The sequence below is a fragment of the Megalobrama amblycephala genome, linkage group LG18, assembly GCF_018812025.1.
Source record: "Megalobrama amblycephala isolate DHTTF-2021 linkage group LG18, ASM1881202v1, whole genome shotgun sequence".
In the NCBI taxonomy this organism is placed as follows: Eukaryota; Metazoa; Chordata; class Actinopteri; order Cypriniformes; family Xenocyprididae; genus Megalobrama; species Megalobrama amblycephala.
In genome coordinates, this window is record NC_063061.1 from 36886310 (window position 1) to 36905489 (window position 19180).

General features: G+C 37.6%; 1 protein-coding gene across 8 annotated transcripts in view; it reads right to left on the reverse strand.

The window, feature by feature from the left end:
• The window catches only part of kcnt1a (potassium sodium-activated channel subfamily T member 1a), a 27303-nt gene continuing 8123 nt past the window's right edge, over positions 1-19180 (reverse strand). For 2 of the 8 annotated variants that reach the window (XM_048166780.1, XM_048166783.1), the window contains 29 exons: positions 18042-18121; positions 17859-17961; positions 17444-17485; positions 17284-17332; positions 15284-15343; positions 15048-15122; positions 14885-14968; positions 14704-14798; positions 11976-12159; positions 11721-11885; positions 11468-11604; positions 11079-11142; positions 10465-10573; positions 10174-10282; positions 8614-8763; positions 8307-8542; positions 8023-8233; positions 7074-7179; positions 6788-6960; positions 6628-6699; positions 5508-5642; positions 5158-5269; positions 4952-5053; positions 4455-4538; positions 4238-4360; positions 3731-4022; positions 1198-1260; positions 813-897; positions 1-224 (listed from right to left, as the gene is read on the reverse strand). In XM_048166780.1, the coding sequence (XP_048022737.1) occupies positions 125-224; positions 813-897; positions 1198-1260; positions 3731-4022; positions 4238-4360; positions 4455-4538; positions 4952-5053; positions 5158-5269; positions 5508-5642; positions 6628-6699; positions 6788-6960; positions 7074-7179; positions 8023-8233; positions 8307-8542; positions 8614-8763; positions 10174-10282; positions 10465-10573; positions 11079-11142; positions 11468-11604; positions 11721-11885; positions 11976-12159; positions 14704-14798; positions 14885-14968; positions 15048-15122; positions 15284-15343; positions 17284-17332; positions 17444-17485; positions 17859-17961; positions 18042-18121 (3400 nt within the window). In that variant the 3' untranslated portion in view covers positions 1-124. Of the gene's footprint in view, positions 225-812; positions 898-1197; positions 1261-3730; positions 4023-4237; positions 4361-4454; positions 4539-4951; positions 5054-5157; positions 5270-5507; positions 5643-6627; positions 6700-6787; positions 6961-7052; positions 7180-8022; positions 8234-8306; positions 8543-8613; positions 8764-10173; positions 10304-10464; positions 10574-11078; positions 11143-11467; positions 11605-11720; positions 11886-11975; positions 12160-14703; positions 14799-14884; positions 14969-15047; positions 15123-15283; positions 15344-17283; positions 17333-17443; positions 17486-17858; positions 17962-18041; positions 18122-19180 lie in introns of all 8 variants that reach the window. The other 6 variants (XM_048166775.1, XM_048166781.1, XM_048166779.1 and 3 more) reach the window with 5 other exon arrangements.

Sequence of the window (19180 nt, forward strand, 5' to 3'; positions counted from 1 at the left end):
CTTGGAAGAGCCAGGATATTTTTAAATATATCTCTGATTGTGTTTGTCTAAAAGAAGGAGGATGGCTTGAGGGTGAGTGAATCATGGGATAATTTTCATTTTCAGATTAACTAACCCTTTAAATCTAGTTGAGTTCTGGTGTGTCAGTCATGGACCGGCACCGGCGGTTCTGTGCAGGCGGCGCTTCGGGTACATGAGCCAGTGGATCCGGACGGATCAGGAACCTGCAGAACACAATGAGCACTTTGAGTGATTCGTGTTTGAGGTTTTACTCTGATAATGTGACTTGTTTGTGTGTGTGCATATATATGAGAAAAGCTTATGTGTGCATCAGGATTTGCTGCCTTTATGAGGGCCAAATGTCACCACAAATTTGCTTAAACCTGACCCACACACACAAACACACAATAAATATGACCAAATGTTCCCATAAAAATAGTAAAACCTGGAACAACCTACATTTTGGTGACTTTTGGGTGGCATCCTTGAGAATAACAGATGCATGAAGGGACCAAATAATGTTGTTTCAAGTCTGTATGAGTTTCTTTCTTCTGCTGAACACAAAAGAAGATATTTTGAAGAAGGTTGGTAACCAAACAGTTGATGGACCCCATTGACTTCCATAGTATTTTTTTCTACTATGCAAGTCAATGGATACCATGAACATTCTTCAAAATATCTTCTTTTGTGTTCAACCGAAGAAAGAAACAGTATAACAGACTACTTGCATAAAATGCATTTAAATGATGATTTTAATGGTATGTGTGCATGCCTGTGTCTGTGTGTGTGTGCTGTCAGGATGTGCTACATACACAACATCATTGAGCTGCAGCAGTGTGTCGGGGGCGGGGTTTATGAGCACATAAGAGATGGAGTTCTGCTGGTCATTCAACTCATCTGCAACAGAGATTGGTGGATACATCTGTCACTCAAACAATAAGGGTGTGGTTAAACAAAGTTCCACAGGGAAAGATGAAGTACAACTACACACACACACACAAAAAAAACTTTTTGCCACAAGGTAAGGTACTACAATTTGTTATGTGCTATGTAGTATGTAATACAATTCAGATAATACGTTTATTATCATCAGTGGCAGTAATAATGGGAATACTGTTCATTAAAACTTTTCAGATGCTGTTCTTCATCTTTTCCCCCAAAAAGTCCTGTCCCATCAGTACAGTGAAAGGAGTTTACCTTGCAAATACCCCAAATTAACTCTGTTCATCACATCACTGGCTGTTAGATTTGTGACATCTTCTATATGAGATGAAAGATAGAATAAAAAAGAGGAATAAAGAAATGACAGGATACTTAGGATCAAAATTATTATCTAGAAATATAATTTCTGACAAAACAGTTTTCAAAAAAAGTTTCTTCACAGTAAAATCCCCAGAGTTAAATCAACTCTGCTCAGAGTACATTTGGTCCCTCTCTAAATAGTGTTAAAATAACACTGAAGCAGAGTTAAAGTTAATGAGATAATTAAGCAATTAATTGAGTGATGATTGTGCATTAGTGATGAACACCTGCTGTTAACAAGCAGAACCACTGAAGAAAAGAGAAACTACAACTGACTTCAGTCACAGCCTTAGATGAAATCAACTGAAGATAAAAATCATTAAATCTATCAAGATCTGATTAAAAGTTATTACTAACCAGATTGACTTTATTTCTGTCACACGTCTACAGAAGTTCTTATTGAGAATTAGTAATATGTGAAGCTGGTAATGCTGTTTGTGGAGTTGTTTAATCAAATCTTCAGAGATTTAACGATTTTTATCTTTAGTTGATTTTATCTAAGGCTGTGACTGAAGTCAGTTGTAGTTTCTCTTTTCTTCAGTGATTCTGCTTGTTAACAGCAGGTGTTCATCACTAATGCACAATCATCACTCAATTAATTGCTTAATTATCTCATTAACTTTAACTCTGCTTCAGTGTTATTTTAACACTATTTAGAGAGGGACCAAATGTACTCTGAACAGAGTTGATTTATACATAAATTTTGATTATACATAAATCAGTGTTCACAACCCTTTTTACTTCCATAATTTGACATCAATTTTCAAGTGAAACATGATACGAGAGAAATTTAGGACAGGACTTGATTTTATCCATCAGGAATTTGTGAAAAGGGAGGGTTTATGGTGGTTACAGTTAGTCTGGGTAAACCCAGCCTGATCTGCCGGCGATTTGATTTCGCTCTGCAACTCAGTCTGGAAACCCGTGCATTCATTTTTGCTGCGATGTTACACTTTTGCGGGAACCAATCACAGACTGGCTTATCCACCTTGCTCGCTATTGGCGGGTATAACACGATGACGATAGAGAAGCGACGGCAAGCAGTTTTCAAACTCTATCTGATCTACCCGTCTCTTCAATATAACAATGCACAATCACAGTGACGCCAATTGTGTTAAGCATTTACCTTATCTGAGAGAAATGTAGCAGAGCGTTGATCCAACAGTCTCTTCATAGGAAGATTACAAACAGCGATTAATGACACACAATGATTCTCTGCTGTTATTTTGGTGGTTTGCTTCACGATGTGAGTACAGGACTCTTTTACTTCAATGCCCCTTGATGGTAGACAATATTTTTATTATTTGCTCTATATGTTTCGTCTCCCTGCTTCTTGAATCTCGCGCCGCCTGAGCTGACTGGAATTCTTTTTGGTTGTCATGACAATGAAGTAGTTTAGGGCGGCTATATTCCGCGTTCATTTACACAGAACCAGAACAGTATCAGAGTCGCCTTTTAAACTCTCAACGATGCTGAATGACTTCTTTAGTTAGTAAACAAATTGCTGGAGTGGGTGTAAATACCGATCACTTTCATGTTTTTTTGCACAACCTGCAAAAATCGCTGGATGCCAATGCTGCTTCTGCAAACCGCGGATGCTACAAACCAATACAAACTAACCCTGCGTCTCAATCAGCTCCCTAGTTCCCTAGGTCGTGAATCAGTATATCATGAAAGTGAATGTGGCTGATTACCTGATCAGTGCCCTGACTACTGAACTAGGGCTGATTGAGACACACGGTAAACCTGTCTGGAGTTTTCGCATCGCTCTGCAAAGTACGTCACCGGATCGTTGATCTGACTGGTTGAAGGACTATCCAATTGCGTGAATAATGCTCGTTGATCACGCCTATTGTGCAGTAGGAAATACATAGCAAACTCCCCAGACCAATGTTCAATTTTAAATTGAGCTTGGTCTGGTGATAGCCAGACTAGGTTACAGTCTCTTTACCATATCAAAATAAACATGGTTTGGATAGATCTCTCAGTTATGTTCAACAAACTGAATTCAATTACTGCACTTAAAGTGACCATTTTTATGGAATATTGCAGTATTTATTATAAATGATTTATCGGTGCACATTATTATTTTATTAAAAATTCATGTACCCTCATAAACTTTAATTAACATAACTTCGCTTCCCTCTTGCAGAAACATCTCTTTTCTGATGACATGCATACTGGCGGGAGGGCGGGACAACCTGTCACTCACATGAGGTCGACCAATAGCAAATCACAACCATCCAATCAATTCCCCATGGTCAAAATCAAGTCCCACTCTACATTTTTTCTTGTTCGGGATGCTGTTTCATTCAGATATACGTCACAATAGGGAAGAAAAAACTATGACAACTTCAGTTTCAAGCTGACTTTAAAAATAAACATTATACATATTTATATTATTAATGAGGTAAAGGACGTGGTTTACTGTATCCAGCTGTGTGAAGACCCAAGTGCTGCATGCGGTTCCTGACCAGTTCCGTAAGCTCCTCCCTTTCCGAGCGCCGTAGCACGCCCAGACGCTGCTGAATGGAGCTGAGGGAGGAGTCACTCCTCTTCACGCTCCGCCTACTGAGACGCCTCGTCCAGTACATGCTCTTCTTTCTCAGGAGCGGGTGGTCCGATTGGTCACTGCTGGAGGAGCTCCGGGTGAGGATCTTTGACTCCTCCCCCTTCTCCCTGGTGTCGTTTAACCCCTCGTTGCTGACTGAACCTTGAAACTGGAGGCAGAGGTCAGAGAGATACAGACAGACAGACAGATAGATAGATAGATAGATAGATAGATAGATAGATAGACAGACAGACAGACAGATAGATAGATAGATAGATAGATAGATAGACAGACAGACAGACAGACAGATAGATAGATAGATAGATAGATAGATAGATAGATAGATAGATAGATAGATAGATAGATAGATAGATAGGTAGATACCTCAGGGGGTGCGTGTGATTCTGTGCGGTAAATTCCGATGGGAATCTCTGAACTAGACGAGCAGAACTTCTGGAAGAGTCTCCCGTATGTGCGGATCCAGAGGTCAGCCTCGCATACATGCATCTACACACACAGGGACATGATCATAACCAAACAATGACAGATCAGTGTAAAACATTATAACTCACATCTAAACACATAAATGTGTTGCACTCACAGCACACAGGTACCCTGATCCAGGTGTGGTGTCCAATCCCAGCAGTAATCTGGCTATTGGGATCATGTAGTCCTTCACAAAGCACTCACATACAAAACAGACCCAAAATTACCATTAAACAAAAGCTTTGCATCACAGGAATAAATTACATTTATATTAAAATAGGAAACAGTTATTTTAACTGTAAAAATATTTCATAATATTACTGATTTGATCAAATAAATGCAGCCTTTATGAATATAAGAGACTTCTTTTTTTTTTCTTTTTTTTTTTTTTAAATGGAAATTGTATCAACCCCAAACTTCTACCAGGAATGCACCTCAAGTCTCCAAGAATTTAAAGTAAATGCAAGTTACTATTTGTAATTGTAATGTTCAATTCCTGAGCACAAGAGGGCGCTGTGGCTGAATTTATTAGGGATAAACCAAACATTTGTGTATAATTCAATTTATTTAATTTATTTATTATTAAAGGTACACACACACACACACATTTACCTGGTACAGGAGTGTGTCCAGCATACTGATGCTAAAGACTCGACCAGCAGCAAATGGAAGACGGAACATAAAGGCGAGATTCGAGCCTTTGTCACGTTCCTTCTGTCGATCAAACACACACATTTAGCGATATATCAAACTACAAAACTACAGTATCCAGTAATTAAATGCACATATAAATGTACTCTCCTCTCTCCATCTCTCACCTTCTCTAGTTTGGACAGGGCGAGGGAGTAACAGTCCTTCGCTCTGAACTGCATGAATCTCATGTTTGACGGGTGAGTCAGTTCTGTGATTATACTGAGACTTGGAAACAACCTGAAGAGACAGAGAGAGAGAAAACGAGACAATTATGAGATTATTTACATTTAACAGATGCTTTTATCCAAAGCGACTTACATTGCATTCAAGGTAAACATTTTATTAGTTCATGCATTCCATGGGAATTGAACCCATGACCTTGGTGATGATAGTACCATGCTCTACTGTTTGAGCAACACAAATTCTGTAATACAAATTATGTCATTTTCTATTCACAGACTGGATCTAGTCTCACCTGAACATGGTCTGCACATTGACGATAGTTTTAGCGTCAGCCATATAGTCTTCCTCTGCACTCATAGTGCTTTCTTTGTCCACCACCACTAGATTATCAGCATACAGAACGCCACACTGCAATAGGCTGTCCAAACTGTCAATCACACACACATCCAATCAGTTCATCCATGTCTAGAGGGATATATTTGAATTTGCTATCAAAGATAGGGATGCATGATTGATTGAAATAAATCGAAATCACGATTGCAAAGGCTGTGATTTAATTAAATAAATATATGTGCTGAAACTTATTATATTATTTTTCTTTAACACTCTTTTTTTACAGTGAAATATTATGGTGAATAGTAATATTTATTATTTTTGTTTAATATTTTATTTAGTTATAGTAATAATAATAATTGTTATTATTATTACTATTATTATTATTCAGTATTCACTAATTAAATGCAATGCAATATAAAAAATCCCAATGCAATTCAATATAAAAATACAATATAAATAATATAAAAATGCAATATAAATAATATAAAAATCCCAATGCAATTCAATATAAAAATGCAATATAAATAATATAAAAATGCAATATAAATAATATAAAAATCCCAATGCAATTCAATATAAAAATGCAATATAAATAATATAAAAATGCAATATAAATAATATAAAAATGCAATATAAATGATATAAAACTCTTAATGCAATGCAATATAAAATGCTATATAAATAATAATAATAATTATTATTATTATTATTTTATAGTCATATTTATATATAATCACAAAATCTTTGGCCAAATTGTATAGCCCTACAAATAAGAACAGCAAACTTAAACATTAAAAATTGTAAAATTGTAATCACATTTTTTGGGGGGAGTCTTTATGTGCTTTAACAAACAGGACAGTGGAGATTGACAGGAAAGCATAGGGTTGAGAGAGGGACGGGACCAGCAAAGGACCTCGAATCAGATTTAAACCCAGGTCAGTCGGAGGTGCAATTACGCCATATGTAGTGCGCTAACCACTAGGCTATCAGCGCTGACATAATCACATTTTTATTAGAAAAATCATCACAAATCATGCAGTCCTAGCCAAAGAGAAGGTTTTTTTGTTTAACTATACTTGTCAATGGTGCCACCCATATAATACACCATTGGGAAGCAGGATATGGCCTCAAGGAAGTGGTCATCGGGTCTGCAGGAAGCAGAAAAACATTCATAAGGCTAATGAAACACACGCGAGGTGAATGAGAATGTGTTGCTTTGTGTGTGTATGTGCTTACAGGTTGTCCAACAGCAGCACTATAGGGTTGAGTTCCCTTCTGGGTCTGTAATAGGCTCTTAAAGGCACTATGAAGTTGTAAAGACCATTTCCAGCCGTCTCAGCGGAAACGATGATGAGCTTGTTTTTGAAGCCATATGCTTTTGCGTCTTCAAAGGTAACATGCTCACAGCCCTATAATAGAAAATGTGAGACATATATGACATGCTTATGTGATCTAATGTAAAGCATATTGTGCAAATACAATATTTTGAAGACATTCGTACCTTGTGGAAGCTGGTGCTCACCTGGTCAAGCCGTAAACAGCAGAAAGGGGCTTTCTGGGGTAAGAGATGGCAAAGAGTCGGGGAGCTCCCAATGTATGGAGAATTTGGAGGATATCCTTTCACAAATCTGAGGAAAATAACATTAAAAATACACCAGGTTTTGTTCATAGTTTAGTCATAAATAGACTCATATCATTTGATACTTATTTTTTTTCCCAGTAGAACACAAAAGGAGATTTTTTTATAAATGTCCACATGCTCTTATATATAGGGCTACACGATTTGGGGGGGAAAAAAAGCTAATTGAGGTTTTTCAGATAAAAAACTGTGATTGTGATTTTAAAAAAATTCCAGGTTTGCTGTGTTTGTTTGTAGGGCTGCACAATTTTGTCAAAAATGATGTGATTATATATCAACATGACTATAAAATAATTATATAAAATACTATTATTTGAGAGCAGACAGTCACCGGCAGCTGTCAAACTCAAAAAAGCCCCACAAAGCTTCATAAATTATTTTCATTAAAAATATATATTTTGTTTGTGATGTTGAAACAAACCACAAAACTCAGTTGAGTTTGTACAAATACTTTGTACAACTCTATTATATTGATGTATATTGTATACTTAACTGTAAATTTAAAAGTATAATAATAATGATTGGTGTTGTTTGAATTAAGAAAAAGAAAGACAGAAAACATTCATACAGACTTAAAGGTACAGTAAGCAATTTCAGAGAAACGCTGTTGAAAATGAATCGGACCTAGCACCAAAACACTTGTAGCCAATAAGCAGTAAGGGCGTATACACTCATAATGGGGGTGGTGCCTATGTTGCATAGTGTGTTTGTGAATTTGTGGGCGGAGCTATCAAAACAGGGGTGTGATCCTTTGGGTAGGGGCGTGTTTGATTTGCTGATTTCAAATATCAACAGCGTTCCTCAGAAATCGCTTACTGCACCTTTAACTCACTCATTAGCTGTTACATCTTCATCTGAGTGTCCCGCCTCATCCTCTGATTGGTCACTGAGCAGATCACATGGCAGTAAGGAGGCGGAGTCAGCGATCTCCAGAACAGGCGCTATGCTTGGGCGTCGACTTCCTTGTTCGTTTTCTGGGGGCGGGGCCAGTTTGACGCTGCTCTCAGTGGGACTGGTGTTTTGGAAATCCATGGCAACCGTTCCTGCAAACAATCAAACTGTTATAAACAGACCCTCTGACAACTTCCCGTCTGTCTTCTATGCATTCTCGCTCACCCATGCTAGCAATAATACTATGAACAGGTAGGCCAGACGGGCTGTTTAAAATGTCACAGTGGCCCCTCCCCTTTCCCTGATCTTCTTCCTGTCTGAAGATGAAGGCGGAGTTTTCCTCCTTCGTGATGTTGATGTAGTAGCAGGTGTCGCTGGTAGACATGATGTGGCGTGGTCCAGGATTCAACAAGATGCTTTTGTTATCTTCTCTCTTCACGCCGATCATACACACACCGTACCTACAAACAAATAGCCTGCCATTAAACATTTTAAACACATTTTATATGTTTTAAATAGTGTGTAAACCTACTTCTTGTGAGCGTGAAAGGCAGCGTAGGTAAAGCTTTTGCTGTTGTACTCTCTGAAGAACATACTGTCACCCAGGCGAATATGATACACCTCATTACCCGAACAACGGCCGTACATCCTCTGCCACTGCTCCGGAGACTGCTGCCCCTCTCTAAAAGGGTTTTAACATGTTATAAAATAAAAATATTTAATAATAAATACAAATATTTAAGTTGAGATTAGAAGATTTTAAGTTAAATGTACAAGTTAGCGTACTCAAATATTTCAAGTCAAGAGCAATTAAAATGTATGAAAATAAAAATCTGCCAGTTCTGCTTACTTAAACTTTGAATTTCTTAAGGGTGCAATATGTAATATTTTCTGTCCACTAGAGGTCGCTAGAGGCCTATTTAAAACAAAGGCATAGCTTGATGATGCCAAGTTTGAGTGCGGAATCTTGGGATATGTGGTCTTCACTTCACAGCCAGTGGAAATAATCAGGATTGGACTCGGGAAGAAATCATGTTCATGGATGCGATTATTAACATTACTGTAGTATGAAGCAGAGCAGGACCGAGTGTTGTGGGAGCTGAACGAGGAGCTGGAGCGATTGCGCAACACACGCCTCACGAGCAGCGGAACTTTTATTATGACACAGTCACCGGCACCGCTTCCGCTTTTCCGGTCATGAATTTGAGGTAACGCAGCTCTGTTTATCATATTAGATACATTTGAGTGTATTGAAAATGATGTTATAACATTACTCTGTGCGTTCGCTCGGCGGATGCTGTGAGACACTGTTACACACTGCAGTAAGATAGATCGATTTTAGAATATCATATTAAATGTTGGATGGTTTGTGTTGATAAATGGCATGCAATTAATTTTAAAACGTATTGTATGATGGAGAAAATGCTGTATTACTGTCACTAAAAATAAAGCTGCATCTGATTATGCTATGTTAGCTACTTCACAAAATAGTGTTTTTCTCTGAGGCATGGTAAAGCATGGTACTCACGAAAAATCAAGAAAATTAGATTTAAACAATAAGACTAAATGTGTTGAGCTATATAACAATAATTAGTTTTCTGTCTATAAATATATCCAAACAGTTGTTCCCTTGTCTATTAAAACATGTAATATATTAAAGCGTCTTTGGTGTTTCCATGGTTTCTACAAAATAAAACAGAAACCGAGGGTAACGCGGGTATGACGCAATTGACAGGCGACTCCTCACACGTCCCAGAGCCTTGGTTAAAATGGCAATTTTCTCACGATTTACAAATAGATGTAAACATTTGGGATATTGTAAGTACTCAAGTGAACAAAATATATAACACTGGCCTAGTATTTTAATGCAAAATTCTTACATATTGCACCTTTAACTTAAAAAATTAATTACCTCTTTTTTTTTTTTTGGCCAACTTATTCGGATTTACAGTGCATAATAGTATCCAAAAAACATGGAGTGTTTGGGAAACCTGTTTGAAAACAGTCAATATTTTTCAATTCCATGTGGTGGCGCTATTAGTACAGCAATAACACACTTCACCTTTAAAAACTTAAGAGAGTTGCGACTCACTGTCCGCGAGATGTGTGGACCAGTAAAGTGATCAGCGTAGAGGTGGCCGGACACAGACAATTCAGAGCCAACATGGCGTATTTAAACTCTTCTTCACACACAACGTGATCTGTGGAAATAAACGGACATGCTGCTCAGAGGCAAGATGACCGGGGTTACAAAAGTGAGTCGTCTAAGGGCTTCAAGAAATACTGAGAATGAAACTGAGAAGAATACATAATACAGAAAGAGTGAGCAATAACCTAAAGGAACCTGAAACCAAAAAGGAAGTGAAAAGAGCCAAATTAGTACCTGCAAATTTGACATGGAACTTGTTTTCGGGTTTGAGAATCTGGACGTAAAGAGGGCAGTTTGGAGCGAAGTCTTTCACAGCCCAGGCCCTCAGGATAGTCTGGTGATCCTGTCAATAAATCAATAACTGTCATTATCTGTTTATGAACTGTGTATTTAAATTGGATAAACTGACTGGATTCAATGTGTAAAATAAATGACACTGTCTGACTGTACTGTAATGTTGTTAAATTATTATTTAGTTATTGTTGATTAATGTTGTGTGCATCTATCTATCTATCTATCTATCTATCTATCTATCTATCTATCTATCTATCTATCTATCTATCTATCTATCTATCATATTTTCTTCTGTTTTTCTTTATGTGTTGTTTGGTTAAATCTGCTTCTGGATTGCTTTATTATATATTCAGTTTGTGACAATTAGTAAAAATCAATAAATATATTAGAGAAAAAAAAAACAAGTCAATAACTGACAGATAAATTACAGATAATAGTCTAGGTATTCTAGATGATTAGAGATATTTTTTAATCTAGAAAATATTGATGTGTGTACCTTTATCAATACATGTGAATAATAAAATAAAAAGTTATTGATTTGTCTGAACACTCACTGCCGCCATGCGATCAGCTTCATTCCTGCTGCTAAGAATGAAACATGCTTCCGCATCATCCATTCTATAGAACAAAAGCGACCAATCACAGAGGGGGATTAACAATCACAGAACAGAAGCAAATTTTTTTGTTATTCCAAATCTTCTCCAATGCTTGCCTTTAAATAATGTGCAAACTGTGCTATATAAAACAAAAAAGTGGTATAAATTGTGTGGAAAAAGGCTTAAAATACAAGTTGCAATACAAGGGTGCAAACTGAACTATTATTCAGCACTTAATGCATTTTGTTCATTTGTTGTTACAGCCCTATGAAAAATAAATGACATTATATGCAAATCCGCCTATGCATAAGCAGATGCTGTGATTGGTCAGTGAGGCTGTCACTCACTTGGCTCTCAGTAAATCCTGGTTTTTGAGGGCGGAGCCTTGAAGGTATATGACTCTCTGTGACCACAGCGGAATCTGCAAAATCCTCCTCACCTGGACATCCACCTCACATGGACACAAGATGACCACGTAGTAATCCTAAACATGCACAATCGCAACATGTCATCATACCAGAACAAAATACTGTAAACATCACATACAATGGACAGATAAGTAATTCTAAACCTATTAAACACACACATAAACATGCACACCTGTGTGTGTGGGTGAGCGTAGAATTCATTAAGAAAGTCCATGAGCAGATCGATTTTGAGAGTGCTGACACATAAGACCACGTGTCTCTCCGTCTGAGCCCGATGTCTGCTGTAGTTTCCCCCAGATTTCTGCCTTTCCATCCACAGATAGATCAGCTCCTCGAACTATAGCCAGAGGAGAGGAGGAGAGACAGACAATGAATAAAAAGCCATATGATACTTAGAAAGATCATTGGCTGTGTTCATAGTGGTGACCTGTAGAGGCAGCACCACCAGGGCCACACAGATCATCACCACCACCAGCAGCTGAGACGGCCAAATCTGTGGCGTCACATCGCCGAAGCCCACCGTAGAGAAGGTCACGATGCAAAAATACAAAGCGTTAAAGAGAGATAGACTCTTCCTACCAGCACGTTCTAAATGCTGGATACCACATGTGCTGAAAGAGACACAAAAGACTTTAGTGAAGGTGATGAGAGATAGAGAAGAAGAAAGATCAGCTGCAGAGGTGGGCGATATATACCAGTTAAAGTAATAAAATATTGTTTATATTGCAGTTGTGCAAGATGCATGGTAGAGAGTGGCTGGTTGTTGATTAGTCACTGCTGCTAGCTATAAAATTGAGTAAATAAATTCTCAAAATATTTAAAATTTAAATAAAACTCAAATTTTAATAAAAAAAATAATAAATTAAACTAAACATAATAAAAAATAACAAAATAATCTTGACTATAAAATGATGTAAGAAACAGTAAATAAATTAGGAATAAATTGTTTTAAAAAATAAAAAATGTAATTATTAATAAAAAGTTTAACAAATACAATTTAAAAAACAATACCAAAAGTAATATTGTCAATAAAATGGCATTTAATAAAAAAAATAAAAAAAATCAGATACAATAAAAAATAACTTAATAAAATAATCTTAACAATAAAATGACAATCTTGACTTGAAAAAGTCTCCAATAACATGAAATCGGTGAATCGAGAGGTTTAAAAATGCTTGTTTGTTTTTAAACTAGAGAAGTTTTATTTCTTATCTGGATTTTAAAAATGAAGCTGAGCAGATTTAAAGGAATAGTCCACTTTTAAATAAACTTTTCCTGATAATTTTCTCACCCCCATGTCATCCAAGATGTTCATGTCTTTCTTCAGTCGAAAAGAAATTAAGGTTTTTGAGGAAAACATTCCAGGATTTTTCTCCATATAGTGGACTTCACTGGCCTCCAGATGGTTGAAGGTCAAAATTTCAGTTTCAGTGCAGCTTCAAAGGGCTTTATACGATACCAGACGAGGAATAAGAGTCTAATCTAGCGAAACCATCAGCCATTTTCGGAAAAAAAAAAAAAAATACAACCATTTATGCTTTATAAACACAAAATATCACCTTGAACGTACTTCCCGTTTCCGCATTCTTCAAAACGCTTATGCTGAACGTCCTACACCTTTCCTATTCAACTTACGGAAAAAACGAAACTGGTGCCACGTTCATTCCATAAGTAGAATAGGAAAGGCGTAGAACTGTTGTATTTTTTTTCGAAAATGACCAATCGTTTCGCTAGATAAGACCCTTATTCCTCGTCTGGTATCGTTTAAAGGTACAATTTGTAAGATATTCGCAGTAAAATATCCAAAAACCACTAGGCTAGTGTTATATATTTTGTCCAGCTGATTACTAACAATATCTCCAATGTTTTCAACTACTTGTAAATCATGAGAAAATTCCCATTCTAAACAGTGACACGGGGCAGTGCAGTCGCCTGTCAATGACGTCAGTTACCCTTGGTTACCGCCTTTACTGACGTAGAAACCACATGACAACAGTGTTGTGGACAAAAGCGGAAGTAGTGTCTAGCGTCCAGCAAACCACTAGCTTGCTTCAAGCAGTTCCTTATTTACTTCTTGCACGTTTTATGGTGGATTGTGTTACTTATTTATGGAACATAATTACTGTTTGCCATCTGCCGCTGGTTCTGTCGACAAGGACAGCTCCCGTAAACGTAAGCGTACGGGCCAACCAAACGACCCAAGAAGAGTTTGGGACGAGGAGAGAAAGAGCGAGGATCAATATCGGTGTTGCATTTTCTAGATGGAGAGAGCTTCGCGACAAACTTCACCTAGAAAGAGATGCCGATCTCGCTTGTGTTTTACTCGACAGGTGAGTTGTTTTGATTCGTATCTTTACAGAAAACGTATGCCATTATAACGATCAACACGATTAGTATTATGGGACATACACACCAAACGTGGGGCATCGCATCTCTAGACCCGTGCGAGGACGCGTCTGATCCATAGTTTATACATTTATAAAACTTTACCTCATCCGTTAAATCCATGATTTATCTTTCCGTCTGATTGATGGCCGTCAGCGTTTGGGTAGAAGACAACAAATCCCATCATTCCACGCACCTTCTTAGCGTCATCAAACCATGCGATTGTTATTGTTTTGGTAGTGCGCCCTCTAGTGGCAGGTCCTACAAATTGTACCTTTAAAGCCCTTTGAAGCTGCACTGAAACTGCAAATTGGACCTTCAACCTGTTGGTAGCCGTTGAAATCCACTATAAGGAGAAAAATCCTGGAATGTTTTCCTCAAAAACCTTAATTTCTTTTCGACTGAAGAAAGAAAGACATGAACATCTTGGATGACATGGGGGTGAGTAAATTATCAGGAAAAGTTTATTTAAAAGTGGACTAATCCTTTAAAAAGTGTTTAATTACAAGTGTTTTTGACAAATTTCAATTTACACAGAGCTCATAAGCTTTACATTTTTTTTGGTAGTTTTTTGAACACTTTTCCATAAAAATGTGTATATAGATTTAGATAGTTATTGACCAAATTTTTTGCTATTTTTTTTCAAGATGCGCACTAGAGACTGTGGACTGTAGAGTCCTTGTTAGGGCACCCGCCTCCCAGAAAGTATACAATGATATCAATTTTTGGATATATCGCCCAACCCTAAACAAGAATAAAATGATCCTTACCCGGTGAAAACGAGACATAAAAGAGTGCAGATAAGAATGAGAACCTGGTTGAACATGGCCGAGTGTGTTCTTTGAATCGCCCGGTGCAGATCATTCTGTAACACACACACATATTGCCTGGTTTTCAAAAAGCAGCGAACAGAAACTGGTGTGGGTTTATTTGGCAATGGTTAACACTCACTATCATGCTCTCCAGGGCACACTTGGCCAGCCAGCAGTTGAGGAACACTGGGATAAACAGGTTTCTGAGTGGAGGCCAGAAGATCTGACACACAGAAAGAGGTCAGATTACATTATCAGTTGTGGTGAGGAGTTTGGGATTTAGTTCTGAAGATGCATCTTACCGTTATGATGAACGGGACAGTATTTAGCATCTCCAACAGAAAGGACACCTGAAATATCTGCTCCCATATATTACCCTGGAAAAACACATGCACACAGGAATGAACATCAGGAACCAATAGTTGTGTCTTTATACTGCTGTGTCAAAGGAAAATGCAGGAGCTAGATATTCAGGTCTGTGATAGTGAAAATCAATCAACATTCATATTTCACGCTTCATATATATGCACAAGCTCACCTTGTAGCTGAGGTACATTAGCAACATGGCCTCCATGAAACTGATGGATGCTACGATCACCTGAGGAAACAAACAGGCAAACAGTTTATTGAACCTTTAGACAAAAAAAGTGTTGAGTATCATATTTGACACATCAGACTCCTGTAGTCTGATATAGTGAGAATATGGAGCTCATTCGAAAAGGAAAAAAACACCTCGGTTTTATCCAGAGGCCCAAACTGAGCTAAAAAAAAAGTTATTTTGGTGCAGTTGGACAAAAAGTAAGATTAAATTCTTGTAATGTAATTCAATGTGATCTTTATTACAGTTTAACAGACCAATTACAAAAAAGCACATAACTGTCACTTGCCTGATAATATGTCTTAGTAAGATTTAAAGGCTTAGTTTTATGATCAAAGCTAGTTTTTTATTGTCAGGGACAAACAATGCAATATGCAACTCATTATGTCGGAGTGAAATAAACAGTTATGGAGAAATTTAGAAATCTTTCTTTAATGTAGAAATTAAAGTTGAAGGTCCAATCTCCTCCCGAAAATCCCGAAAGAAATCTGTTAAAGCCTCACTGACTACTTCAGAGAAGCTGTCAATCTCAGCTGTCAATCATGACGTTTTTATAGCATCAAATAACTAAACAAACCTGAACTTATTTAAAAAAACGAACGCTTGAATTTACATCAGCGTGATAAAAAAGTACCTAAAATGACAGAAACCATTTTTGGAAAAAAATTATTTGAAGTGTAATTTGATTGTTTTGTTTGTCCCGTGTCCCATTAGATTACATGGAGAGGGTGGGGTTTATGAGCTATACTGCATCCAGCCACCTGGGGGCGAGTAAACGTTTTGGCTTCACTTTTCAGGACTTGTGCGGCACACTTGGGCTATGTCCAAAATCGCCCCCTATACCCTTAAATAGGGCACTATATGATTTGTAGTGGTGTCCGAAACCACAGTTGACGTTACTGAGTGCACTCATTCAGTCCCACAACGCACCACAATAACAAGAGTACAACCGATGTACACTCAACGGCTACAGAATACCCATAATGCACTGTGAAAGTCATGTGGCGAGCTGAATGAATTCTCGTCTGACCAGAAGATGGCGCCCACAGCTGAATCTTCCATCCATCCACTTCTCAATGTGGCTATAGCGTAATATCATACAGGGATACATTCATTTTTACTTGATTATTAAATTATTTAATTGAGTTTTATACATGCTAGTTTTCATGACAGAGCTCAAGATATTTTCATTTTCATTACAACTAGAGCTGACAGTTTGCTAAGTTTCAAATTATTATTAAACAGTCCTTCAAGTGGACTATATTAGTGGACTAATGAAGGGAATAAAGAATAATGATTTCAAACACAGCATTTGTTTTGTGTTGTTCCTTGCATCAGTCAATGAGTATCCGGTAGCAGTGTCACTTTCAAAATCTTTCACATTCACTGTTCCTGGGTGGTGGAATGAACCTTTGCCTAAACAGGGGAATGCATTGCAAACTTCAAAAAATGACTGAAAACACCCCTCTTGATTTAACTAGCTTTTTTAGTAGAATTTCTGCTGCAACAGCATTGTACTGTTCCAGTATTTACGGAAATCTGGCATGGTAGCACTGTCTTTGGATTAAGTGCTTCTGCTTGGATTATGCTGGTTTATAAATGGCTTTGGAGAACGCAGTAGGGGAGAAACAAAGCTTTTCAAAGCTCTTAATCAACTGAACAAGTTGCTTTGCAAAATGATTCACTGTTTTGAAGCGCTTGAAACACCACAGTCTGGCGGCACCTGCTGGTCAACACAATATACATGCAATTCAAATCTTAATTAATGGTCATTAAAAATCCCATCGCACTTGTCATTATAGAGTAGGGGTGTAACCCTAGTGTCCTCGTTTTCAATGAAATCATCATTCAAAGCAAAATTTATAAATGTTTCGAAAATTCACAAAGCAGTGTTTAATCAATAAATTTAAATATAAATGCTTTGTTTTCCTTGGACTCACCTGAATGGCCCACACTGGTACTTTTCTGTCGACCCAGAATATCAGCTCCCTGGAAGAAAGAGACGGATTAGAGCAAATACATTAGAAGCATAAAATCAACCTCGAATCACATCTGCATAACCGAAAATAAACTGCAAATTGATGCTGATGGTTTTCTCACCAGTTGATCTCGTTGGTCTGCGTGGTGCTGTTGCAGTTGACGCTGTAGAGAGAGGAGGTGTGGGTCGCTTACTGTGACACATCAATCTATAGGGATATTTTACTGCAGCATAATAAATGATTCACTAACTTTCTTTAAATATTAAAAATATTATCTAACACCAGCAGAAATGAGTCATGGTAATCATACTCTTTAAGTGAAATGCAAAAGAATCGGCACAATGCCAAAGAAGTTAAATAAATTGCAGCGTTTCAAACACAAACGGTCTTCATAATAGCGTGGTGTCGGTTCTTTTGCATTTTTAAGCTCAGTTTTCTTTTGATCGAGCACCTGCTGAAGTAGTGTTTGGATGTGCGCATATTATCATATTCTTTAAGCCATTTTACACCCACAAACATTGAAACACAGTTCTGACCATGTGTGGCGGAGCTGGGCCGGATTGTCCGTCATGACTCGTATGATGTAGAGAACACATGTTAACAGCTTCAGGCAGAAGTTAAATATTCGAATCCTTAAACCTGGAGGTGAAAGTTTATGCATTAAAATACTAAAATATGAGGACAAATTAAAGGCCAAAGGTCAAAAGTGTGAGACTTACTGGATCTTTGGTTTTTGATGAAGAAAAGTTTGAGTCTCTCTTTAAACGTGTTCTCATCCACATAAAACTCCACATGGACCCTGCAGGAAAAAACATCAGTCTAGCATTAACCACTGTCAATCAAGATCAATTTAATATCTAGTTCAGTCATGAAACTCTAGAGGGTGCAGACCGATAGGTCCTTTACATGCAATCTGCAGTCAATCACATCGTTACTGCATGGCACAAGCTGATTGGCCTCTGCTTATCCTGCAGCCAATGAGATTGCTTGCCCAACAATTAAAAAGTCTGGTTCACTGTTTGCTGTAAGCTAGTCCTGCAGTACACTATCAGAGAATAGTTCTCTGAAACCCTCCACCTCCCCCAGCTCCACCTGCCTAGATCTGCTACAGGATTTATATATGTCTATTCATGCAGCAGCAGAATATCTTACATGCTCACAGCAGCGTGTCTGTGTATCTAGCATTAGCAGTCCCGGCACTAGGACACATCACTTGGGGGGGGATACCATACAAGCAATGTGCAAACTTTGTGCTAGAGTTATAACGATAAAGAAGTCTCAAAACCAAAGTCAATTATTCACTACAGAAAGTTAAAGGTGCCCTAGAATCAAAAATTGAATTTACCTCGGCATAGTTAAATAACAAGAGTTCAGTACATGGAAAAGACATACAGTGAGTCTCAAACTCCATTGTTTCCTCCTTTTTATATAAATCTCATTTGTTTAAAAGACCTCCGAAGAACAGGCGAATCTCAACATAACACCGACTGTTACGTAACAGTCGGGATCATTAATATGTACACCCCCAATATTTGCATATGCCAGCCCATGATCGAGGCATTACACAAGGGCAGCCAGTATTAACGTCTGGATCTGTGCACAGCTGAATCATCAGACTAGGTAAGCAAGCAAGAACAATAGCAAAAAATGGCAGATGGAGCAATAATAACTGACATGATTCATGATAACATGATATTTTTAGTGATATTTGTAAATTGTCTTTCTTAATGTTTTGTTAGCATTTTGCTAATGTACTGTTAAATGTGGTTAAAGTTACCATTGTTTCTTACTGTATTCACGGAGACAAGAGCCATCATTATTTTCATTTTTAAACACTTGCAGTCTGTATAATTCATAA